Source organism: Pimephales promelas, chromosome 7 (genome assembly GCF_988280905.1).
Source record: "Pimephales promelas chromosome 7, fPimPro1.hap1.1, whole genome shotgun sequence".
NCBI lineage: Eukaryota > Metazoa > Chordata > Actinopteri > Cypriniformes > Leuciscidae > Pimephales > Pimephales promelas.
Genome location: NC_142775.1, coordinates 9,873,380 through 9,900,186, shown reverse-complemented (window position 1 = coordinate 9,900,186; position 26,807 = coordinate 9,873,380). Strand labels below are relative to the sequence as shown.

At 41.9% G+C, this 26,807-nt stretch overlaps 1 protein-coding gene across 4 annotated transcripts in view; it reads left to right on the top strand.

Moving 5' to 3' along the window:
* The first annotated feature begins 780 nt into the window (after positions 1 to 780).
* The window catches only part of LOC120459776 (activin receptor type-1), a 97,796-nt gene continuing 71,769 nt past the window's right edge, over positions 781 to 26,807 (top strand). The window contains exons 1-2 of one of the 4 annotated variants that reach the window (XM_089133039.1): positions 783 to 1,184; positions 10,018 to 10,211. Coding sequence is in view for 2 of the 4 variants with exons in the window: in XM_089133038.1 (XP_088989164.1) it covers positions 1,150 to 1,184 (35 nt within the window). In the remaining 2 variants the exon portion in view is untranslated. Of the gene's footprint in view, positions 1,185 to 10,017; positions 10,212 to 26,807 lie in introns of all 4 variants that reach the window. The other 3 variants (XM_089133041.1, XM_089133038.1, XM_089133040.1) reach the window with 3 other exon arrangements.

The following is a 26,807-nucleotide window of genomic DNA, read 5'->3' as shown; positions in this document are numbered from 1 at the left end:
TCCGTCCCATGTAAAGGTAAACCGTCCACACCATCCTGAAAATTTGAGTCGGAAAAATCATCAGTCACCAAAAAACAAGCAGCACAACTGATTGGCAGAAAATGTATGCTGTTATGTTGGTTAAATGGGGTTCTTACTGAAATTCTTACTGAAATAGTAAGTGTCATTTACTAAAAAAGCTTGTAAAACATCAACCCTTTGGTGCACAGACAATTGACACACCTTTTTTTTTTCAGGACAAATTGAACTTTCAGCATATTTGTGTTACATTGATGTCACCTGAATGTAAAATAAGTTATGGGACCATAAAGACAAATGAAAAAATAAATCGGAAATGGAATCACTCAAATATTTATTGAAATCACACACAAATAAATTAAAGCTAAGCAAATTTCCTCTGGAAAATAGTTTGTTCATGCCTTTGGAGTCCTGGAGCACAGGAATAAACATTATAACTTGTACAGAACCAAAACTATTGACATTTTTCCAAAAGAAGTCCAGGCGTTTGGGGCCTCATGAAATTCACTGGTGCCAAGCCTCAAAACAGTTCCTATCAGCAATCACACAGAGGGCCACATCACAGGTTTTGCATTTCTATTTTATTTATTCTTTTATTTATTATGTTCTTTTTATTCTTTTATAATACATTTATACTACTATAATACTTTTTACAGTAAATAAATAAATGGCACTTCTATCCTGGTAATCTAGTTCCTCATCTGTCAAAAAGCTCTGTTCTCCTGAAAATCCTTCATCCTGCAATGCACCAAAATAGACAAGCGCTTTATTTACGTCCATTTCTCTGTGTTTCTCTGTGAATCGCACGTCTCTGTGAGTCTCTATCTCTCTACTACACTATATCAGCGCTTGGTTCATGCGTAATGACGCACACCAATGTTTACGACGGATCAGCCTGTAATTGGTCAAAAACCATCACGTGAAAACATCACGTGATATCCAGAATGGCCGCTAGCATCGAGCTAGCGGCAAAAATGACCGAATATTTATGAATTATGGACTTCAAGATTATCAAAGTTTGACAGAAAGCGTTTGGATTTATTGCGGAAAACCTCTGAAAGGAAGCACAAGTTCCAGGCTGGATAGAAAACCTTCTGTAAAGGCTAGAAAGACACCAAAGACACCCCCGTGATGGCTAGCTCGTTAGCTTTCTGCTGGAAAAAACGGTAAGAAAATCGATAAATCTGTCATCGAGTTATGTAAACATTTATCGGAGGTGACGTGTGGCATCGTCGACGATGCCGTCGGGCTCAGGGGGTTAAGCCTATAGAAGACTTACTTGCCGACCAGCAGCTTTACATTACTGCTGCCAATGGCTGTGTGATTCCATTTGTTGGATGGATTGAAGTACTCTTTGAACTCAAAAGTAGTGGATCTGGAACCGTTTCCATTCATGTACCAATGCTAGTAAGCGACTGCTGTAACGACAATCCACTTCTGGGTTTTAATGTTATTGAAGAATTGATCAGAGAAAGCAGTGACCAGCCGAACAGCACGGAAAATAACCATTCTGCTGAGTAAAGCTATGAACGTAAGATAAGCATAGCTAACAGCATTGTCAATAAAGTGGTTCAATTAGCAGATTCAGTGGAAATATTGGACAGTTGTGTGGTAAAAGTTGTGAAGAAAGGACTCACAGTTAAAAAAGGCGAACTTTGCGAAGTCAAATGCAGAATTAGATGGGGGCCTGAAGGAGGAGTCATGCCATTCGAACCACTTCAAGAATGGCCAGTCCAAGATGGCCTTGAACTCTTTCCTACTGTGGTTGATGTGCCAAATGGTGTGTCGAAAGTAGTGAAGATTCCTGTCCTTAATCCCACTCAACATGACATTTACCTCCCTGCAAGGACAGTGTTGGGTACTATCACTCCGGTATCTGAAGTCTTACCCCTCGTTCTAAGTGGTGGTGTTAGAACAGGAAACACCAAGGAGGAATGTGAGGTTCATGTACGGGGGTTGGACAATGAAACTGAAACACCTGGTTTTACAACACAATAATTTGTTAGTATGGTGAGGGCCTCATTTTGCATCCAAATACAGCACCAATTCATCTTGGGAATGACAGACAGAAGTCAGAACAGAAGTTATGAGCCATTCCTCTTCCTCTTCCTCTGTCCAGGTCACTATATGATGCTGGTGGACTCGTTCCTCCAAAATACCTCATTAATATTTAGATCTGGTGACTGTACATGTTCAACGTCACTTTCATCTTCATCAAACCCTTCTGTCACAAGTCTTGCTGTGTGTGTTGGTGCATGATCATGCTGATACAAGGTTTGAGCATCATGTGCTCATGATCCTCCAGAAGGGTTTGGTAGTCCTCGGCAGTGTTGTGTCCATCAAATACAATAAGGATTGTAACCATCATTGATCCACCCGTGCTTCACTCTGAAGATTGGCCGCCAGGCATATATAGATGTGAAATCTACAACATTGGCACAGTGTTTCAGTTTCATTGTCCAACCCCTGTAAATCAGTTGAGCCAAGTGGATAAGGAAAGTCAGTTACCAGTTGACAAAACAATTAAGTGGCACCCACCTGTCGAGTTGGAACACCTGTCTAAATCAGAGCAGGATATACAGTAGTTAGACGAATGCTTTACGAAGAATCTGATGTCTTTGCTCACGATGATGGAGATATAGGATGCATTCCAAATCTGAAGTTGAAGATAAATTTAAAAAAATGACACACCAATTCAGAAATGCTACAATTCCATTCCAAAACCCTTATACAAGGAAGTTAAAGAGTACGTAAAAAACCTCCTAGCGTAGCTTGATTAGGAAATCGTCCTCTGCATATTTCTCACCAGTGGTCTGTGTCCGGAAGAAGGACAGTAGCTTACGGCTATGTGTTGACTTTCGAGAGTTAAACCGGAAGACTATCCCGGATAGGCACCCACTACCGAGGATACAAGATTTGCTGGACAGTCTAGGAGGATTCACATGGTTCTCCATTCTTGACCAGGGTAGTGCGTATCATCAAGGATTTGGGGACGAGGAGTTAAGGCAGATGACGGCATTTAGCACTCCCTGGGGACTCTATGAGTGGAAGCGTATGCCTTTTGGATTAACTAATGCCCCAGCCGCCTTCCAGAGGTGTAATGGAGACAAATGCTGTTCTCCTTACCTGGACGACGTTGTGTGCTCTGCCGAATGCGTGAGTATGGTATTAAACTTCGACCAAAGAAATGTGAACTGTTTAAGGCGCAGGTCAGATACCTTGGTCGGATGGTGTCAGTAAAAGGCATTGAGATTGACCCGAAGGATCTGGAGGCTGTAGAGCAATTGAAAAAGAAAGAACCAAAAACAGTGGGGGAAGTTAGAACACTATTGGGGTTTCTAAGTTACTACAGATCCTTCATCCAGGATTTCTCAGGGATAGCGAAGCCGCCGTATGAGCTCCTGCAGAACCCTAAGGAAAAGACTGTTTTGAAAGTAGCAAACACCAGCCAGAGTAAACAGAAGGTGAGGAAGGAGACCAAGGCTCAAATGTCATCAAGAACCCCTATTCAGTGGACATCGGAACATCTGGCCATTGTGTCAAAATTCATAGAGATGCTTACCAATCCACCAATTCTGGCTTACCCTGATTTTGACTTGCCTTTCGTGTTGCACACTGATGCATCAAATGAGGGCCTTGGGGCTGTTCTTTGCCAGCGACAAGCCGGTAAACTTTGTGTCATCGGATTTGGCTCAAGAACATTGACTCCAGCAGAGCGCAGCTACCATTTACATTCAGGTAAACTTGAGTTTCTAGCTCTAAAGTGGGCGATCTGTGACAAATTCAGGGATTATTTGTACTATGCGCCAACGTTTACAGTGTACACAGACAATAATCCATTGACCTATGTCTTGAGTACCACCAGATTAAATGTTGTGGGTCATCGTTGGGTCGGTGAGTTGTCCGATTACCATTTTGACAAAGTACAGACCAGGTAAACAGAACGCAGACGCAGATACACTTTCACGATATCCAGTAGACAAAGTGGACATCACAGACCACTTGAGGGATTACACGGAGACTATGCCATCTGAGGTTGTGTCAGCTATGTGGCAAGGGAGTAAAGCTGTCGTTGAAGAAGAGGTCCCGTGGGTGGCTTCACTGACTCTTTACTCAGCAAGTGATGGGGAAGAGGAAATGTTGAAAGGGCAGGTGGTGTCTCCAATAGCTCAGGTGGATATCAGAGCTGCACAACAGGATGACATAGTATTAAGGAAGTGATCAAGCTTAAGGAAAGCAGCTGGATCCCAAATAGCACAGAGAAAAAGGTTATGACCAGAGGAACCAGACGTTTGTTTCAGGAGTGGAACAAGCTAGTAGTGGAGGATGGAATTCTGTACCGACAATCTGGTAATCGGAAACAGCTAGTCCTACCTGAAAAACTGAAGCCATTGGTCTTGAAGAACCTTCACAACAACATGGGTCACATTGGTGCTGACAAGGTAACCCATTTAGCACGTGAAAGATATTACTGGCCTTTCATGCAGAAGGAAATTGATGATTATGTGATCAAAAAGTGCAACTGTATCAAACAGAAGCGTCCGAAGCGCCCATGGGTTCGATTACCACCAGTTCACCCTTCGAAGTGGTCTCCATTGATTATCTGCATTTGGAGCCAAGCATAGGGGGGCACGAATACATACTTGTCCTGGTGGATCATTTCACGCGCTTCGCACAGGCATATCCAACAAAGAATAAATCAGGGAAAACGGCAGCTCAGAAGATATTTCAGGATTTCATACCACGCTTCGGATATCCAGAGAGACTGCACCATGATCAGGGACGGGAGTTCGAAAATAAATTGTTCCAGACACTGCAACAACTGGCAGGGATTTCACATTCAAGGGCTACTCCTTACCACCCACAAGGTAACCCAGTTGAAAGGCTAAACCGTACCTTGTTGCAAATGCTTCGGACTCTGGAGGAAGAGAAAAAGTCTGATTGGAAAGAACACCTTCCACAGCTGGTTCATGTGTATAACTGCACCAGACACGAAGCTACTGGATACTCACCATTCTTTTTACTGTATGGGAGGTCCCCCAGGTTGCCAATTGACCTGATGCTTGACCTAAAAACTAAAAAAGAGACTCAAAGCCACCTGACGTTTGCGGAGAAGTGGGCATCTAGAATGCAAGAAGCTTACAAGATTGCGTCTGAAAATAGCCAAAAGTCATCCACTAAAGGAAAGAGGTACTATGACAGGAAGGTGAAAGGAGTACCTCTCCAGCCAGGTGATCGGGTTTTAGTAAGGAACCTTTCGGAGAGAGGAGGTCCAGGCAAGCTTCGTCCGTACTGGGAAAAGGAAGTGCACAGAGTAGTGGAGAGGATCAAAGAGGGACCTGTGTACAGGATCCAACTTGAAACTGGGAAAAAGACAATTCGAGTTTTACACAGAAACCGTTTACTACCAGTGAACGATTTACCTGTTGAAGATCACACCCAAAATGTGACTCTGCGCGGAACAGTTCGGCTCGCTTCGCGTTTCCACTGCGTGGTACGACTCGACACAGTACGGATCGGTTCAGTTCGCTTAGCTCTATTGCTTTTCCACTGCAGTAGTACCCCTTCAAAGTGTGTGGGACTGATCGTTATTTGCGCGCGCCTCTACTGCCATGACATCATCTTAAAAGCGGCACATTTTCAAACCCACAACACAGGAACAATGGAGCCTATCGAGGGGATGGTGTTCCTGATTCTCGGTATGTGGTTGTTTTTAACTGCTAGACGGAAAAATGTGTTTAAAATGAGGCTGATGGCAGCAAAACAAAATACTACTAAAAAAGTGTCTCGTGTCTCGTGTCGCAAATCCAATGACGCTAGTAGTGACGCTGGTAGTGACGATTCTGTCTGACCAATCAGTGATCTGCAGTGTTTCACGTCACATTTTAGTACCGGTACGGTACGCTTGGAACCTCAACAGACCAGGTACCATTTAAAGCGACCCGAAGAGAACCGTACTGTACCGTACCATGCAGTGGAAAAGCACCACAAGTGAGCCGTACCGAACCGAACCGTACTGTACCATGCAGTGGAAAAGCGCCTTAATGTGTGTTTCTCGTCATTTTATACAGGTTGGTAAAATGTTTTGTATGAATCAATATCGATCAGTAGTGATATGTGAGACATTCATAAATGCTTTTAGACTCTGTTTATCCAGTTTTACTGATTGTAAGTGTTCAGATGATTATTTGATGTGTGATTCCATCGATGTAATCTCCAGCTGAGTAAGCAGTTCAAATTCACGATGCTTGTAGAAAATGTGATGTGCAAGTAAGATAATTTAAGCAATTGAAGAGTTCAGATACAAAAGCCTCTAAATGCCATTTGAAATTTTCTTCTAAAATGACCATTTTTATCAAGCTTGTATGTTTAAGTTCAGTAATTTCACTTAAATGACAATTAATAGGTAATCTTCATTGCCATTTAAGTGAAATTACTGAACTTAAATATACAAGCTTGATAAAAATGGTCATTCTAGAAGAAAATTTCAAATGGCACTTAGAGGCTTTTGCATCTGAACTCTTCAATTATACAACAACTACTATAATTCCTGTGTAATCTCGACAGATTTTCCGGTTTGAACTGTATTCTGTGTTGTATGGTGTTAGTGACACCATTTTGTTGATGTGAAAAAGTGAAATTCAAATGTTTTTCTTTAAAAACGTACACTAGTAAGTTAAAAACAACATATCTACATCAAGTGAGACTGTTAATCATTATTGATTGTTTATTCCATCAAAGTTATTCTGTTTTTTTCATAGAATGTATCTTGATTACTCTTTGTTCAAAACTTCAATATATCTATAAAATACATAAAGCAAAACTTGAAAGGGTTGAGTGGAAACACATGTAAAGTTGAATCCAGGGGTGCTTCTCAATATCCCTCCTCGTCTCCTCGCTCCTCCGTCCTCCCTCCTATGACCCGGAAACCGATCGAGCTCAGCCATCTTGAAGGACATCTCAATTCTCTAATTGCACCGTGAGGAGTCGAGGATCGAGGAGTGAGGAGGCTTCCTGAGGAGTCATAAGCGAGGATACACAGGTGCATCCTACGCGGAGCTGTTATATTGACTAAACGTGACGCACGTGTCAATTCTCCTCCCCCTTCACATCGGTCACAATCATTTTAATTTATACTTTACCTTTGCAGTTTATATAAACCACACATCTCATATATTTCAACAGTATAGTCTATCTTTATTATTATTTATTATGAATTTATTAAATAACCAAACTTCAACATCATGAGGGCAGATCCTTTTAGCGCTGCTGATGACACTGTGGAGTGACGCTCGAGTGATCAAGTATTCCAATGGATATAAAAAAGCTTTTATTCGATTCCTCTGTCCTCCTTTCCTTTCCTCGCTTCCTTCCCTCGTGTCCTACAGGGGGTGGAGCTGAGACGCAAGGAAAGGAAGCAAGGAAAGGAAACGAGGATGCACAAATAAGAAATGAGAAGCACCCTATATGTTATTGAAGTTGCTTAGTATAATATAGAAGTGAAATGGTCAAATATATTACATAAGCTGACTCAATGGGTAAACAATTAAATACTGTGAGTTGAATTATGTATACATGACCTGCTTTGAATGAGTTATACTTACCTGTTGCCTGAAAAGGAAAAAGTCATTAAAAGAAAACGCCAGAACCCTGCAGACACTAATGTGTGTTTCTCGTCATTTTATACAGTTGCTGTATCTCATCCTTAACTGTTTGAGACCGGTAACATATCCACTATCATATAAGGAAAGAAAATGTAGTATGGTGATAAGGGCTACTAGTAATGGACCTGTGGAGGTTGACTATGGGTAGGCCTATCTACAAAATGAGCAAGAAATTATGGATGACAGAATAATAATCACATCAGGGTAGCTTACATGCATTTGATTTGGCAGATACATTTGTGGAGGTTTATTTATCTTTGTTTTCAACGCAAACTATTCAAATGTATTTTAAAGTCTCACAAGTTTAAAAAAGGCCCAAGAACATCAAAGAGACCAATTAAAATGTATTAGCCGGACTAGTACCTTAGGTTATTCTCTCATATTTGCTTTGCTGTAGCCTAACCTTGTTACCTATTTATCCGAGTAATAAACATAGACAGTGGTAATAAATAAGGGAAACAACTTTATTCACTCATGCGCCACCTAGTGGAACCAAATATCGTAGGAACCGAATGCATTGTAACACCGGATTGTAACACAGCAGGCTGTAGGACGGAGGTGTGAGGAAACGAGAAAGTATCCATTGAGTATTGAGAAGGACCCTTCGCTTCACTAGAAGATACGCACGAAACCGGTACGATTTGAGTCCCTCTGACCTTTTTAAGTGTATTTTACCTATTGGGTCACCAAAATCTATTATTAAAAGCTTTTTGTGTCAGTTGAAATGTCTCCTTTAATAGAGTTTAAAAACAATGACAAACATTTTATCTTTATATTATAAATTATCTTGTTTTTTCAGTTGACACCACCTATTTTGTCATGTCCCTCATGGCCTTCTATGAAAGTGTACTTGGAATATGAATAATACAATTAGAAAAAAAGTCCATACATTTTGCTATTCCCATGAATATCTATCTGTGCTTTTCATGATTAATCATTAAAATCACATTATTTAGTTCCGTACCTCAGTAATCCTTCAACCCCGTTACACACATCATTCTCCCCCATAAAAATAATGAACAGATCCTTATGTAACATCAACAACAGGAAGTAACATCACAGAAGTCTTCTGAACAACATTGTGTGCAGACACAGGCAAGTTACCAACTACTTTTATAACTATAACTTATTTAGAATTGTGATATTGTGGTTGTCAAGCTTAACGGCTCAACCCCGTTACATCAAATAAAGATAGAATTCTATTACTTGTGAAAAAGATTTTTGTTATTTCAAAAGCATACATGATTTCTTAATATCATGCATTCCATTTGCTCTCCTGTTATTCACAACATATGGAGCAGTGGCCATTTTTAGCAAAAAATCACAACCCTGTCACACTCAACCCCGTTACTTCTTTGCCACGAAGCATGCGCACATGTAAAAATAACCCCACACAAACACGCTCACTCACACACACACACACCCACACACCCACACATACATCAAAAAAGCACACAAGTTATAGGTTTTATTTTGATGACCTATTTCAGTCATTTTATAATGTTCTAATGTATACTACGTTATTGTTGTTTTTCCTGCAGTCGGGCTAATAAAACTGAGTTGCAATTGCAATTTATATCTGTTGTTTTTCTTGGTAACATAATAAAATACAGTGCTTATAAAATATTACAGTGAATTTGAGTAAAAAAACAACTACTCATATGTGAAGCTGTATTTGTCTCTTCAACCCCGTTACCATCTTCAACCCTGTTACCCTAGTCTCAACCCCGTCACACCTATTTTTATGAATTTTTTTTTTACGATTATGAAAAAGTAAATTATTGTTTGTTGAACTCAGTCTGAAATCTTCAGAGCTATCATAAGAATACTGAATACATAAGAATACTTCAAATTCTGAAGTTAAGCCACATCTTTGATCAAAAATGATGAGGTTGCTGTCACAAAAAGTGCCCATTTCAGGCTTTAGTATAGCATAAAATGATATGTACATTTTACATTTGCAATAATTGAATTAGAGTGAGGGACATCTGACTAATAGGAAAATGTTGATTTCATTACAAATATATTTTATAATTATATTCAGAGAGCTTCCATATTGTCCATAACGGGGTTGAAGACTAATAGCGCTCATATCTTAAAATAATTACCAATAATAAAAAGTATTTAATGCCTGAGGTGGGAAAATATGTTTTTCTGGAAGTTAAATATGTCATTAATGTTGTGGGGTGTTCAGAAAAGTAATACATGTTGGTAAAAAATCCAAAAATGTGTAAGTCCTGTCCAAATCGTACCGGTTTCGTGGAATGACTCACGGGAACGTGCGCGTAGGAAATGAAGCGCTAATGGGAGCGTGTGTGTGCTCCTCCTACTGCAGGCCTATCCTATCCCATGCACCCACACACGCGAAAGCAGGAAGGATCCAGCACGACTACGGTTGTTCGATCGTAAACATTGCATGACGTTGATGAAGTTGCAGAGACGGAGGATGCGCGCTGTTCGTTACACGACGGGACTGAGGTCTGAGAGGCTTTCGTAATTTCTTCCAGCTTTTATGAACGCGTTGTGAAGGTAAGATCTATGCTTTTGCAATTGCCTTTATTGAAGAATCGCGTGTTTGCTTGCTTCGCTTTACTTTTAAAGTTTTGGTGTACTAAACTGAACTTTCTCGTTGTTCGTATTACTGGAAATTATTTGCTAATTCCGTAATGAGTTTATTTGAAGACAGTCTCTCTGTTCGAGAGTATAGCTTACTAGTATATTAGTGTGCCATTAAAACACCTCCTAAAGTGTTGTGTAACTTGAAACAAAGACATCAGATACAGGACCTGAAAGGCTTAAATTCAGGAAAACTTAATATTATTTCCGTTTTTTAAAAGCTTTGGAAACCGGACATGCTGAGTTGGCGATTTGGAACTAGTTTTTTAATGGTGGCTTCGACGACAAGTTGGTGCAAAATTGAGAGCAATCGTCATTCGACACTTTGTTAGTGTGTCTTTGTGATGCAGACGAGGGCTGAAGGCTCGACTCTAACCTCTGCGGAGCCGACAGCTCCACACACTGAGCTTTCAGCATAACAAAGCCTAGAGACAGACATCTCATTAAGACATTCAAAGTTACACTTACTTAGTCATTTACTTAGTTCATTCATGCACACCTACAGATATAGTCTATGTCTCATGTTCAGCAGCCCATTGTGTATTATTAAATATACATTAGAGTAGCCTATTCATATATTATGAAGAGGTTTTTTTTTGACATAAGATTTTAATTTAAGGATGGTTCCACTCATAGCGTACAGAAGTCAGTATGTTTCATAGTCAAATTGGAAAATTGAAATATATTATATTCTTGTCTGTAGGCTTCACAGCAAGGACAGAAAATGACGGGGAAAATGCCCTTAAAAGTGTAAAAATCAATGCATTTCTTTGATTTTGCTTATAATGATATATTCCTATAAAAACGTCTAGTTAATTATTCTTAATAGATGGATAATTTATTTTAATTTAGTTCTCCTAAGTAGTAGTATTATTGTTTCAGATAGGGACAGACAGCAAGCACAAATTGTGGCATCTGTCACTACAGTGGCTCCTTGCACACAGGGGCGAAAATTTCATCAAAATGTTGGGGGGGACAATAAACATAACAATTCTCAAGAGCAAATTTTGAAGGGGACACCAATAATACAAGCAAAAGAATACAGAGGAAACCCTTACTACTTATTAGTTTACCATGGGGACCATTTCATTATACTTCTTAAAATTTCTTTCTGGTTTAATGAATAAACTGACTACATTGACCAAAAAACTTTTCAAAACCATAATTTTTTTTGTAAATAAGTTGTTCAAACAATCAAGCCACCAAAATACAATGGAATTTGAACTTAACTTCAACTTTTATTTATTAATATATCACATTTATTAGCAATGTTGTTGCTTCACAGTTATAATTAAAACATACATAAAAACATTTACCATGCCTAGCAAATGAAGGGATGACTACACTCTTAGACATACTCACACAACTGTATAGTGAGATCAGTATAGAAAGAGGGGGAGTAATAAATAAAAATAAGTTACTTCAATTAACAAAAACCTTCACCTAAAAGCTAAGTTAAAACGATAATTTTTCAATTTAAATTGAAAAGTAATGAAAAACATCAATATTGTGAAAGTGCCCCCATGTAAAATAAATGAATTGATTTTGTAACATGAAAATATTATGTTATAGTCACTGCTCTATATTAAGTAATAAACATTTGATGTAATTAAAATCAAACTTGCATGACAAGAGGACAGGCACTAAACAAAAGAACCAAATGTGTTTTTCCTGGTATCACTGGGCCCCACAAACTCTTGGCATATCTTGTTTGTGTTAAGGCTATCCAACCTGTCTTTGTGAACATTGCAGACTAACAGACTGTTGAGTCTGTCCTGGCCCATTGTAGCCCTTAGCCACGTCTTCAGTCTCCGCAATGCACTGAAGCTCCGCTCAGCTTCACACGAGGACACTGGCACCACCAACAAAATTCTGACAAGAACCTCAACTTGGTCAAACAACCCCCGCACCTCCACTGGCATTCCTCTGAGGACCTCTGCTGCCTCTGCACTGCTGCTACAGGGGTATTTCTGGCGAAAGAGGGGCAACTGTACTGAGAGAGTACCTCTATGCAACTCAGGGTACTCAAATATCGCATCAGTTATTACCCCGGTCAGAAGGACACTCTCTATATTTTGCAGAGTCTTTAGACTGTTTTGATTGAAACGGTCACCAAACTGAACCTCCACACAATCCAACACTTTAAAGAACTCTCCCCTGTAATGATCCACTGCTCTGCCAGCAAAACGCCTTGAATTTGTAGCATCAATAGAGTCAACTATTTCAGTGGAGTTAACCAATGCTGTAGCTTTCTCATACAGTTCAAGATAGCTCTTGTCATTTCTCTTTCCCTGAAGAGAGGATCGGACACAATCTACTGCAGCCTTCATACCAGAGACAGTCTGGGTCTTCTTCTGCAGTGAAATGTTTAGGCACTCAAGCTCTCCAACAACAGCAGAAGCGAGTGTGAGGCCCAACACAGTCTTACCTTTGCTGAAGTGCTCAAATAAGCCACTGGCAGTTGAAGCTGTCCTAGATGTACTTTTTGCCATCTCCTCTAGACTGCCAAGTACCCGCTCATACTGCCCTAGCACAGCTATTATAGCAGAATTGCGCACAGTCCACCTGGTTGGACATAGAGGTTTCAGTGTAGTGATGGGTGCATTTTCAGAGGTAACTATGTTTTCAAACATTCTCTTAAATTTTCCTGACTGGCTAAAAAGGATTCCTAACTGATGTACCCAAGAAAGGCAGTCCCGGATCATTGGGGAGGCTGAGCAGCCAGCCTGTGTGATCAGATTGACACAGTGTGCACCACAATGCACATGGAGGGCTAATGGCTGCTGCTCTCTCACTATTGCCTGTGCACCGCTGTACTTTCCTGCCATGTTTGAGGCACCGTCGTAACTCTGACCACGTAAACATGGGCAGATTAAGCCTCAACAGCACATCAGTTATCATCTTGGCAATGCCCTGGCCTGTTGTCTCTGACAAAGTGTATAATCCAATAAATTCCTCATGTGGAACAAGGTCATGGTCCACATAGCGCAGACAGACACTTTCCTGCTCAACACCAGAAATATCCTGGGTACCATCAACCACTACAGAAAACTGAACAAGGGCTGGAGACCTAATCTCACTTGCAATGCCTCGGATTATTGTATTGGCCATAATTTTTAGGATTTCATTCTGTGATTTAGGGCTTGTGTATGCAATGGTACGATCTGTTAACCATTTCAATAAAATGGGATCATCCTCTTCTGCCCTAAGTTTCAGGAGCTGATACAGATTCCCACTTTCATCAGTATGGCCTCTTAAAGATTGTCCCTGCCTTGCTAAATGCCGTACAGAGGTAACAATTCTCTTCAAGCAATGTCTTGCTACCTCCTGCTGTTTACCCCATGCACTGGACAACTGGGCACTGACTGGGTTTGACTGATGTGCACTCACAGTCACATAATGTCGGTGGGCTTGGGAGGTCTGGTGTGCTGTAAATTTTTCAATGGCTTTTTTCCAATTTCTAAAGCCTGTACTAATGAAAGCAGCGTCAGGTCTGTGACCTAAAGAGCACTGATTTGAAACACCTTTGCTGCAGTAAAAACACAATACCCCTCTCACTGATGGACTGTAATGTAGCCATGGAAAGTCTTGGTACCATTTCTCTTGAAATGCCAATGACTTGTTTGGAAGAATTTGTTTTTCAATACACTGGGAATGTGGTTGGTATGGCGTTGTGCAATCACTGAGATCTGAACTAAACACTGTGCCCCTGTCCCCTGTGCTGGGAATATCATCTGCTTGTGCTGCTTTCTCTGGCTCTCTCCCTGGTTCTGTCCCTTCCGCTACTCTCAGGGTCTCAGGACAGCCTGACTCCTGCAAGAGAAGATATGTTGCATACTCATAATAACCTCAAACAAACCAATAGCAAGACTTCTAAACAAAGACTTTTTTTGGTGAGCCAGTGGTGCTCATCTGCTAAACAGCCACACCTCCAAAATACATTAACAAAAGCTCAACAGCAACACACTTACCCGAGACTCTAAACCTGACTGTCCCTGGTCTCCCTGTCCCTCAATACTTTCTGTATCCTTTGCCTGTGACACCATGAAATTAGTATTTCAATAAGCACCCAATATTATAAAGATGTTTGCCTGCCTTCATTTTCAACTTACTTTGCGTTTTGGTGCACTGAAAATTGATCTTATGTCCGTTTTTCTTTTCTCTGTCATTTTATCTGGCCAAAAACACCAAAAAAGCAATTGTTGTTTAAATAAGTTAGGTTCATAGGTTCACTACGCTGTAATATAGTAATGATTAAATTATCTTGAGTCCTTCACAGATATTCAACTGCAGCAAGCCCACTGATTTGACACTAAATATTAGGTGTGTGCAATACTGACAAAAATGATCTGTCTCTGTTTTCTAGAATTTTATTGATAACAGTAATTAAAAACCAAAAAAGTTTTTGATATTCTTCATAGTCTGTGTGGCAGTCAGTTCACAGCATTACATTTTTACATTTTATGGGCAATTTTACTCTCATATATTTATTTTTAAACCTAATTATATGCATGCATGATCTTTTAAGTAAATTTCATAAATGTAATCAAATACAATTATGAGAAGACACAAAAGGGCCGTTACCAATCAAATTAAATAAGTATCAACAAAATATTTGCAATGGAGGGGAAACACAGAAGCTGCATTTAAAGAAGAATTTAGATGTTTTTACATTTGATTTAAAAAAATAAATGTTGAAATGACTTAAAACATGAAAAGATACTTTAAATGTAAAATTAAAACCGCCAGTAGGAGGCAGTAAGTCACTGTTAATGAGTGAGTCACTGAAATTCATTCAACTGATTGTTCATTCAGTTAGCAAACACCTCTGTGTTTTTCTCATAGACGCAATTACAGTGCTCTGTGGCTTAGTTTTCAACTATTTTTGTTGGTATAATGGAGCTAAAACAGTTAATATGGTGTGGCGGGCCGGAAGGTCCAAAAATAGGACTAATGATGATTTGTCATAGGAAGTCACTATACTAAAGCCACTACTGACTTTCCCTCTGATAAGCCAGCGGTGAATCTGTTAACGTACTCTCCTCTCCTCAGCAAGCGAATCAATATCCTCACACAACGGGCGACTCATTTTCCTCAGCGAGATGAAAATAGCTTTGACTGCTGACATGGCATGAAATAAAATAATCAGAATCTTCCTCAGCGAGCGACTCACTCTTTAACTATATTAAATGATATAATCCGACTAAATCACAGTGAAAGCGTTAAAATTTAAATGCACAGCACACCCGGACTAGTCTAATCTACAACTTGCGTTACATTACGTAGTAACGTTAGTGTATGTGTTCACACTCTGTGAGTTTGTATGTGGGGATATACTGTATTAAACAAGCTAGGTAAACGCATAGACTATTAAAGGAAGGGTAACGTATAATCGTAGACTGCATCAGTGACAGAAGTAGATTGGTTACACAATCATATATTTGTTTTTTTGACATGATTTATTATAATGACTCATATTAAAGAGAAAATAATCACTTCATCCTATGTTGAATAAAATAACATTAACTTACTGGAGTTCCACAACTACTCAAAAACGATGTTCTTCTCTCCCGCCACCGGAATGTGTGTGTCTGAGGTAAAAGGGGCGAGGCAGTGGACCAAGGCAAGGGAGGGGGGGCTCAAAATGTTTAGAACGCTTGTTGCCCCATTTGCATTTGTATTATTTATTTATTATTTTAAGAATATATCATTACATTATTTACAATACACATATTTTAATGTTTTTTGGGGGGTGGGAGTTGGGGGGGGGGGGGCAACCCTCAGATAGGGGGGGTCCTGACCCCCCCGACCCCCCGCGATTTCCGCCTATGCTTGCACATACACTTCTGGTGGCTGCCAGGGACTTTCTCAGCCAGCTGCCATGCCGGTGTTTGTAAAAAAACAGTTATTATTATCATTAGTTAAAATGACTGTTATGGTATTATAACCATCTCAGAAAATATCAGGGTTTCACCGTATATGGTATTAAATAATCCGTTAAAATGTCAGTTAAAATGAATGTTGTGTGAATGAAATTTGAACAAATGCCTTATTATAACAAACTTTTGTGTATTCAAATTTCAATAATTTAAAACATTCATAGTCAACTACATTTAATAATTAGGGCCCGAGCACTAACAGTGCGAGGACCCTCTTGAAACTGTTAGGGTTATTTTTAGGGCCCGAGCACTAACAGTGCGAGGACCCTATTGAAACTGTTAGGGTTATTTTTTTTTTTAGGGCCCGAGCACTAACAGTGCGAGGACCCTATTGAAACTGTTAGGATTATTATTAGGGCCCGAGCACTAACAGTGCGAGGACCCTATTGAAACTGTTAGGGTTATTTTTAGGGCCCGAGCACTAACAGTGCGAGGACCCTATTGAAACTGTTAGGGTTATTTTTAGGGCCCGAGCACTAACAGTGCGAGGACCCTATTGAAACTGTTAGGGTTATTTTTAGGGCCCGAGCACTAACAGTGCGAGGACCCTATTGAAACTGTTAGGATTATTTTTAGGGCCCGAGCACTAACAGTGCGAGGACCCTATTGAAACTGTTAGGGTTATTAGGGCCCGAGCACTAACAGTGCGAGGACCCTATTGAAACTGTTAGGGTTATTTTTAGGGCCCGAGCACTAACAGTGCGAGGACCCTATTGAAACTGTTAGGATTATTTTTTTTTTTCTTTTTTCTGCAAAGTAAGTGCCATTTTCGGGGCCACAACATGCTCAAAAACTCACCAAATTTGGCACGCATGTCAGGACTGGTGAAAAATTTCGTATTTTGTGGGTTTCGCGGATGGGCGGGGCAAAATGGCACGATAGCGCCACCTAGAAAATTGGAAAAAATTAGCCCCTCGTCCACGTTCAACCTACATGCACGAAATTTGGTGGGGACGTGTATCATATCAAGACGCACAAAAAAGCCTCAAGAACCCATACCCTAAACTCGACAGGATGTCCGCCATTTTGAATTTGGCGGCCATTTTTGGACGATTTACAGACTCCGTACTTTAACGAACTCCTCCTAGGGATTTAGTCGGATGGACTTAAAATTTCTGCTGTGCCTTCTAAAGGCATTGACGATGTAAAGTTGTGCTATCTGCGCGTTTTCGTCGATGGGCGTGTCTGTGGCGTCGAAGATTCGCCATGAAACAGGAAGTTGTAATAACTTGGCTGTAAATGCCCAGACCTGCACGAAATTTTACACATTTGACTAGAGTCCCGCCCTGAACAAATCTACATGCCGACATTCACCCTAAGTCATAGCGCCACCTGCTGGCAACAGGAAGTGACCTGTAACGTAGCAGCCCCCGCCATATGTTTGACCGACATGTACGAAATTTCTGTGGTACATCTACCATGACCAGACGTACAAAAAAGCCTCAAGAACCCATACCCTAAACTCGACAGGAAGTCCGCCATTTTGAATTTGGCGACCGATTTGGGACGATTTACACACTCCGTACCTTAACGAACTCCTCCTAGGGAATTAGTCGGATCAACTTCAAATTTCTGCTGTACCTTCTAAAGGCATTGAAGATGTAAAGTTGTGCTATCTGCGTGTTTTCGTCGATGGGCGTGTCCGTGGCGTCAATGATTCGCCATGAAACAGGAAGTTGTTGTAACTTGGCTGTAAATGCCCAGATCTGCACGAAATTTTACACATTTGACAAGAGTCCCACCCTGAACATATCTACATGCCGACATTCACCCACAGTCATAGCGCCACCTAGTGGCAACAGGAAGTGACCTTAAACGAAGCAGCCCCCGCCGCTTGTTTGACCGACATGTACGAAACTTCTGTGGTACATCTACTATGACCAGACGCACAAAACAGCCTCTTGGAGCGATGCCCTAAACTTGACAGGAAGTCCACCATTTTGAATTTGGAGGCCATTTTTGGACGATTTACACACTCCGTACTTTAACGAACTCCTCCTAGGGATTTAGTCGGACCGACTTCACATTTCTGCTGTGCCTTCTAAAGGCATTGACGATGTAAAGTTGTGCTATTTGCGCATTTTCGTCGATTGGCGTGTCCGAAGCGTTGATGATTCGCCATGAAACAGGAAGTTGTAGTAACTTGGCTGTAAATGCCCAGATCTGCACGAAATTTTACATATTTGACAAGAGTCCCACCCTGAACAAATCTACATGCCGACATTCACCCACAGTCATAGCGCCACCTGCTGGCAACAGGAAGTGGCCTTTAACAAAGCAGCCCCCGCCGCATGTTTGACCGACATGTAAGAAATTTCTGTGGTACATCTACCATGACCAGACGCACAGAAAAGTCTCCTGGAGCGATGCCTTAAACTCAACAGGAAGTCGGCCATTTCTAATTTTACCGCCATTTTTTGATGATTTACTCATTACGTACTTTAACTAACTCCTCCTAGGGCTTTAGTCGGATCGACTTCACATTTCTGCTGTGCCTTCTAAAGGCATTGACGATGTAAAGTTGTGCTATCTGCGGGTTTTCGTCGATGGGCGTGTCCGTGGCGTCGATGATTCGCCTTGAAACAGGAAGTTGTAGTAACTTGACTGTAAAAGCCCAGATATGCATGAAATTTTACACCTTTGACGAGAGTCCCACCCTGAACAAATCTACATTCCGACATTCACCCACAGTCATAGTGCCACCTGCTGGCAACAGGAAGTGACCTTTAACGAAGCAGCGTAGTAAATACACAGCCGCACTGGCTGAGCTGCAGAAAATGCAACGCGGCCGCCTCAGACCCCGACGTGCTACAGGTGCGAGGGCCCGCCCATCGCTGCTTGCAGCTTTAATTTTTTTTTTTTTTTTTTTTCTTTTTTCTGCAAAGTAAGTGCCATTTTCGGGGCCGCAACATGCTCAAAAACTCACCAAATTTGGCACGCATGTCAGGACTGGTGAAAAATTTCGTATTTTGTGGGTTTCGCAGATGGGCGGGGCAAAATGGCACGCTAGCGCCACCTAGAAAATTGGAAAAAATTAGCCCCTCGTCCACGTTCAACCTACATGCACGAAATTTGGTGGGGACGTGTATCATATCAAGACGCACAAAAAAGCCTCAAGAACCCATACCATAAACTCGACAGGAGGTCCGCCATTTTGAATTTGGCGGCCATTTTTGGACGATTTACACACTCCGTACTTTAACGAACTCCTCCTAGGGATTTAGTCGGATCGACTTAAAATTTCTGCTGTGCCTTCTAAAGGCATTGACGATGTAAAGTTGTGCTATCTGCGCGTTTTCGTCGATGGGCGTGTCCGTGGCGTCGAAGATTCGCCATGAAACAGGAAGTTGTACTAACTTGGCTGTAAATGCCCAGATCTGCACGAAATTTTACACATTTGACAAGAGTCACGCCCTGAACAAATCTACATGCCGACATTCACCCACAGTCATAGCGCCACCTGCTGGCAACAGGAAGTGACCTTTAACGAAGCAGCCCCCGCCGCTTGTTTGACCGACATGTACGAAATTTCTGTGGTACATCTACCATGACCAGACGCACAAAAAAGCCTCAAGAACCCATACCCTAAACTCGACAGGAAGTCCGCCATTTTGAATTCGGCGACCGATTTGGGACGATTTACACACTCCGTACTTTAACGAACTCCTCCTAGGGAATTAGTCGGATCAACTTCAAATTTCTGCTGTACCTTCTAAAGGCATTGACGATGTAAAGTTGTGCTATCTGCGCGTTTTCGTCGATGGGCGTGTCCGTGGCGTCGATGATTCGCCATGAAACAGGAAGTTGTAGTAACTTGGCTGTAAATGCCCAGATCTACACGAAATTTTACACATTTGACAAGAGTCCCGTCCTGAACAAATCTACATGCCGACATTCACCCACATTCATAGCGCCACCTAGTGGCAAGAGGAAGTGACATTTAACGAAGCAGCCCCCGTCGCATGTTTGACCGACATGTACGAAATTTCTGTGGTACATCTACCATGTCCAGACGCACAGAAAAGTCTCTTGGAGCGATGCCCTAAACTCAACAGGAAGTCAGCCATTTCTAATTTTACCGCCATTTTTGGATGATTTACTCATTACGTACTTTAACGAACTCCTCCTAGGGCTTTAGTCGGATCGCCTTCAAATTTCTGCTGTGCCTTCTAAAGGCATTGACGATGAAAAGTTGTGCTATCTGCGCGTTTTCGTCGATGGGCGTGTCCGTGGCGTCGATGATTCGCCATGAAACAGGAAGTTGTAGTAACTTGGCTGTAAATGCCCAGATCTGCACGAAATTTAACACATTTGACAAGAGTCCCGCCCTGATCAAATCTACATGCCGACATTCACCCACAGTCATAGCGCCACCTGCTGGCAACAGGAAGTGGCCTTTAACGAAGCAGTGTGGCAAATGCACAGCCGCACTGGCTGAGCTGCAGAAAATGAAACGCGGCCGCCTTAGACCCCGACGTGCTACAGGTGCGAGGGCCCGCCCATCGCTGCTTGCAGCTTTAATTTTTTTTTTCTTTTTTTTTTTCTTTTTTCTTTTTTTCTGCAAAGTAAGTGCCATTTTCGGGGCCTCAACATGCTCAAAAACTCACCAAATTTGGCACGCATGTCAGGACTGGTGAAAAATTTCGTATTTTGTGGGTTTCGAGGATGGGCGTGGCAAAATGGCTCCCTAGCGCCACCTAGAAAATTGGAAAAAATTAGCCCCTCGTCCACGTTTAACCTACAAACACGAAATTTGGTGGGGATGTGTATCATATCAAGACGCACAAAAAAGCCTCAAGAACCCATACCCTAAGCTCAACAGGAAGTCGGCCATTTTGAATTTGGCGCCCATTTTGGGACGATTTACACACTCAGTACTTTAACGAACTCCTCCTAGGGATTTAGTCGTATCGACTTCAAATTTCTGCTGTGCCTTCTGAAGGCATTGACGATGTAAAGTTGTGCTATCTGCGCATTTTCGTCGATGGGCGTGTCCGTGGCGTCGATGATTCGCCATGAAACAGGAAGTTGTAGTAACTTGGCTGTAAATGCCCAGATCTGCACGACATTTTACACTTTTGACAAGAGACCCGCCCTGAACAAATCTACATGCTGGCATTCACCCACAGTAATAGCGCCACCTGCTGGCAACAGGAAGTGACCTTTAACGAAGCAGCCCCCGTCGCGTGTTTGACCGACATGTACGAAATTTCTGTGGCACATCTACCATGTCCAGACGCACTGAAAAGTCTCTTGGAGCGATGCCCTAAAGTCAACAGGAAGTCGGCCATTTCGAATTTTACCGCCATTTTTGGATGATTTACTCATTACGTACTTTAACTAACTCCTCCTAGGGCTTTAGTCCGATCGACTTCACATTTCTGCTGTGCCTTCTAAAGGCATTGACGATGTAAAGTTGTGCTATCTGCGCGTTTTCGTCAATGGGCGTGTCCGTGGCGTCGATGATTCGCCATGAAACAGGAAGTTGTAGTAACTTGGCTGTAAATGCCCAGATCTGCACAAAATTTTACACATTTGACAAGAGTCCCGCCCTGAAAAAATCTACATGCCGACATTCACCCACAGTCATAGCGCCACCTAGTGGCAACAGGAAGTGTCCTTTAACGAAGCAGCCCCCGTCGCATGTTTGACCGACATGTACGAAATTTCTGTGGCACATCTACCATGTCCAGACGCACTGAAAAGTCTCTTGGAGCGATGCCCTAAACTGAACAGGAAGTCGGCCATTTCGAATTTTACCGCCATTTTTCGATGATTTACTCATTACGTACTTTAACTAACTCCTCCTAGGGCTTTAGTCCGATCGACTTCACATTTCTGCTGTGCCTTCTAAAGGCATTGACGATGTAAAGTTGTGCTATCTGCGCGTTTTCGTCAATGGGCGTGTCCGTGGCGTCGATGATTCGCCATGAAACAGGAAGTTGTAGTAACTTGGCTGTAAATGCCCAGATCTGCACAAAATTTTACACATTTGACAAGAGTCCCGCCCCGAACAAATCTACATGCCGACATTCACCCACAGTCATAGCGCCACCTAGTGGCAACAGGAAGTGTCCTTTAACGAAGCAGCCCCCGCCGCATGTTTGAGCGACATGTACGAAATTTCTGTGGTACATCTAACATGTCGAGACACACAAAAAAGTCTCTTGGAGCAATGCCCTAAACTCAACAGGAAGTCGGCCATTTCGAATTTTACCGCCATTTTTCGATGATTTACTCATTACGTACTTTAACTAACTCCTCCTAGGGATTTAGTCAGATCGATTTCAAATTTCTGCTGTACCTTTTAAAGGCATTGACGATGTAAAGTTGTGCTATCTGTGCGTTTTCGTCGATGGGCGTGTCCGTGGCATTGATGATTCGCCATGAAACAGGAAGTTGTAGTAACTTGGCTGTAAATGCCCAGATCTGCACAAAATTTTACACATTTGACAAGAGTCCCGCCCTGAACAAATCTACATGACGACATTCACCCACAGTCATAGTGCCACCTGCTGGCAACAGGAAGTGACTTTTAACGTAGCAGCCCCCACCGCACGTTTGACCGACATGTACGAAATTTCTGTGGTACATCTACCATGTCCAGACGCACAAAAAAGTATCTTGGAGCGATGCCCTAAAGTCAACAGGAAGTCGGCCATTTCTAATTTTACCGCCATTTTTGGATGATTTACTCATTACGTACTTTAACTAACTCCTCCTACGGACTTAGTCGGATCGACTTCAAATTTCTGCTGTGGCTTCCAAAGGCATTGATGATGTAAAGTTGTGCTGTCTGCGTGTTTTCGTTGATGGGCGTGTCTGTGGCGTCGATGATTCGCCATGAAAGAGGAAGTTGTAGTAATTTGGCTGTAAATGCCCAGATCTGCACCAAATTTTACACATTTGACAAGAGTCCCGCCCTGAACAAATCTACATGCCGATATTCACCCTAAGTCATAGCGCCACCTGCTGGCAACAGGAAGTGACCTTTAATGAAGCAGCGAACCAAATTTACAGCCGCAACGGCTGAGCCGCAGAATATGCAACGCGGCCGCCTCACACCCCAACGCGCTACAGGTGCGAGGGCCCGCCCATCGCTGCTTGCAGCTTTAATTTTTTTTTTCTTTTTTCTGCAAAGTAGGCGCCATTTTCGGGGCCGCAACATGCTCAAAAACTCACCAAATTTGGCACTCATGTCAGGACTGGTGAAAAATTTCGTATTTTGTGGGTTTCGCGGATGGGTGGGGTAAAATGGCTCGCTAGCGCCACCTAGAAAATTGGAAATAATTAGCCCCTCGTCCACGTTCAACCTACATGCACGAAATTTGGTGGGGACGTGTATCATATCAAGACGCACAAAAAAGCCTCAAGAACCCATACCCTAAAATCGACAGGAAGTCCGCCATTTTGAATTTGGCGGCCATTTTTGGACGATTTACACACTCCGTACTTTAACGAACTCCTCCTAGGGATTTAGTCAGATCGACTTCAAATTTCTGCTGTGCCTTCTAAAGGCATTGACGATATAAAGTTGTGCTATCTGCGCGTTTTCGTCGATGGGCGTGTCCGTGGCATCGAAGATTCGCCATAAAACAGGAAGTTGTAGTAACTTGGCTGTAAATGCTCAGATCTGCACGAAATTTTACACATTTGACAAGAGTCCCGCCCTGAACAAATCTCCATGCCGATATTCACCCACAGTCATAGCGCCATCTGCTGGTAACAGGAAGTGACCTTTAATGAAGCAGCCCCCGCCGCTTGTTTGACCGACATGTACGAAATTTCTGTGGTGCATCTACCATGACCAGACGCACAAAAAAGCCTCAAGAACCCATACCCTAAACTCGACAGGAAGTCCGCCATTTTGAATTTGGCGACCGATTTGGGAAGATTTACACACTCCGTACTTTAACGAACTCCTCCTAGGGATTTAGTCGGATCAACTTCAAATTTCTGCTGTACCTTCTAAAGGCATTGACGATGTAAAGTTGTGCTATCTGCGCGTTTTCGTCGATGGGTGTGTCCGTGGCGTCGATGATTCGCCATGAAACAGGAAGTTGTAGTAACTTGGCTGTAAATGCTCAGATCTGCACGAAATTTTACACATTTGACAAGAGTCCCGCCCTGAACAAATCTCCATGCCGATATTCACCCACAGTCATAGCGCCATCTGCTGGCAACAGGAAGTAACCTTTAATGAAGCAGCCCCGCCGCTTGTTTGACCGACATGTACGAAATTTCTGTGGTGCATCTACCATGACCAGACGCACAAAAAAGCCTCAAGAACCCATACCCTAAACTCGACAGGAAGTCCGCCATTTTGAATTTGGCGACCGATTTGGGAAGATTTACACACTCCGTACTTTAACGAACTCCTCCTAGGGATTTAGTCGGATCAACTTCAAATTTCTGCTGTACCTTCTAAAGGCATTGACGATGTAAAGTTGTGCTATCTGCGTGTTTTCGTCGATGGGTGTGTCCGTGGCTTCGATGATTCGCCATGAAACAGGAAGTTGTAGTAACTTGGCTGTAAATGCCCAGATCTGCACGAAATTTAACACGTTTGACAAGAGTCCCGCCCTGAACAAATCTACATGCCGACATTCACCCACAGTCATAGTGCCACCTGCTGGCAACAGGAAGTGACCTTTAATTAAGCAGCGTAACAAATTCACAGCCGCACCGGCTGAGCTGCAAAATATGCAACGCGGCCGCCTCACACCCCGACGCGCTACAGGTGCGAGGGCCCGCCCATCGCTGCTTGCAGCTTTAATTTACTTTTGAAATCTTAGCTAACAGCATTCGTTTCATTCGTTTGTTAAATTAGAGGCGATCTAGCGCTGAAATGTGTTGTCTTCACTCGGACGCACGCTGTAATCCGTTGTGGAGTTTTCATTCGTTCCGGTGAAATCACAAATCAAAATACACACAACGTGTCCCTGCTTCTCTGGGTTCTAATCCGCACTCGTACAGTTTTTTTTTTTACCCTCATCAAAACCGAGAATGTTTTTCAGTGGTAGTATATCAATACACATACGGTTTTGATGAGGGAAAAAAAAAACTATACGAGTGCGGATCAGAACCCAGAACCTCCTACACGCTTGGCAAAACATACACAGAATAGGCGAATCTGTGCATTTATTCATGTTAAAATTCACCACATTGAAAACATATTAGATCTCATAAACCAATTAAACCCAAAGTACCATAACATTTTTGGTCGGACATCACATCTTTTTATACATTTTATTTATTTACATCAGTAAGCTACAGGAAATCGTCTTTGAAGACATGACCTTCGCGAAAGAGAACAAAGAATGAATGCTTCATTGTACCCAGCACTTTTGAAAATGCCCTTCCGTCTCTATCCCCAGCGCATTTCAAACCAAACTGACGCCCATGACTGTAGCTAAATGAATTCATAATCACAATGCTGAAAAAAGTAAATTCAAATGAAATAAATGTGAAGTAAAAAAAGGCCTCTATTATTCCATCAAATTTAAGTAGGCACACTTCAACATTAGGCTGTGTGCCCAGTTTTTCTATAATTTGGAAAGGCTATTTTCAATAGGTTATACTTGTCTTTTACTTTGTGTTATTTAAATTTGTTAGTAGATGTATTAAATTAAACCAAATGATCATAAAATTAAAACATTTTCAGGGCTTGCAGTTAGGCTACCAAACCATGTTACTGCATTTGTGTTTAAGCCTATGGTTTGAGCATGCCAAAATGCCTACCGCGGCAAAAATAAACCAGTCGCATTAAAGGGTTAGTTCACCCAAAAATGAAAATTAAGTCATTAATTACTCACCCCCATGCTGTTCCAACCCCGTAAGACCTTCGTTTATCTTCGGAACACAAATAAAGATATTTTTGATTTAATCTGAGAGCTGTATCACTCTTCCATTGGCTTCCTAAGGGACTGGCTCTTGATGGCCCATAAAGTCATTAAAGAAAATGTTTAAATGTTCCATGTGCCTACAGCGGCTCAATTCTAAGTTTATCAAGCGACGAGACTACTTTTAGTGCGAAAAAAACATAAATAACGGCTTTATTTGACTATTCCATTACTTCCTTATTGGCGCATGCGCGAGAACTGAGACGAGGACGATCTCCTTCGACTTGTTACCGGCTGCTCACTGCTTAGGAGTTTTACCGCCCCCTACCGTATAAGATGATGTGCTGATATAGCTGGAAGTGCAAAACTTTCTGTTTACAAGCAGAGGAAATTGCGCGCTGTACATACGCTTTTCAATTAGCGTATTTTCCGCACTACAAGGTGCACTTAAAAGCCTTTAATCTTCTCAAAAAACGACAGTGTGCCTTATTATCATCTTATACGGTAGGGGGCGGTAAAAGCGGTGAGCAGCCGGTAACAAGAAGTGGTCGAATGAGAACGTCCTCGTCTCAGTTCTCGCGCATGCGCCAATAAGGAAGTAATGGAATAGTCGAATAAAGCCGTTATTTATGTTTTTTTCGCACAAAAAGTAGTCTCGTCGCTTGATAATGTTCTAATTGAGCCGCTGTAGGCACATGGAACATTTAAACATTTTCTTTAATGACTTT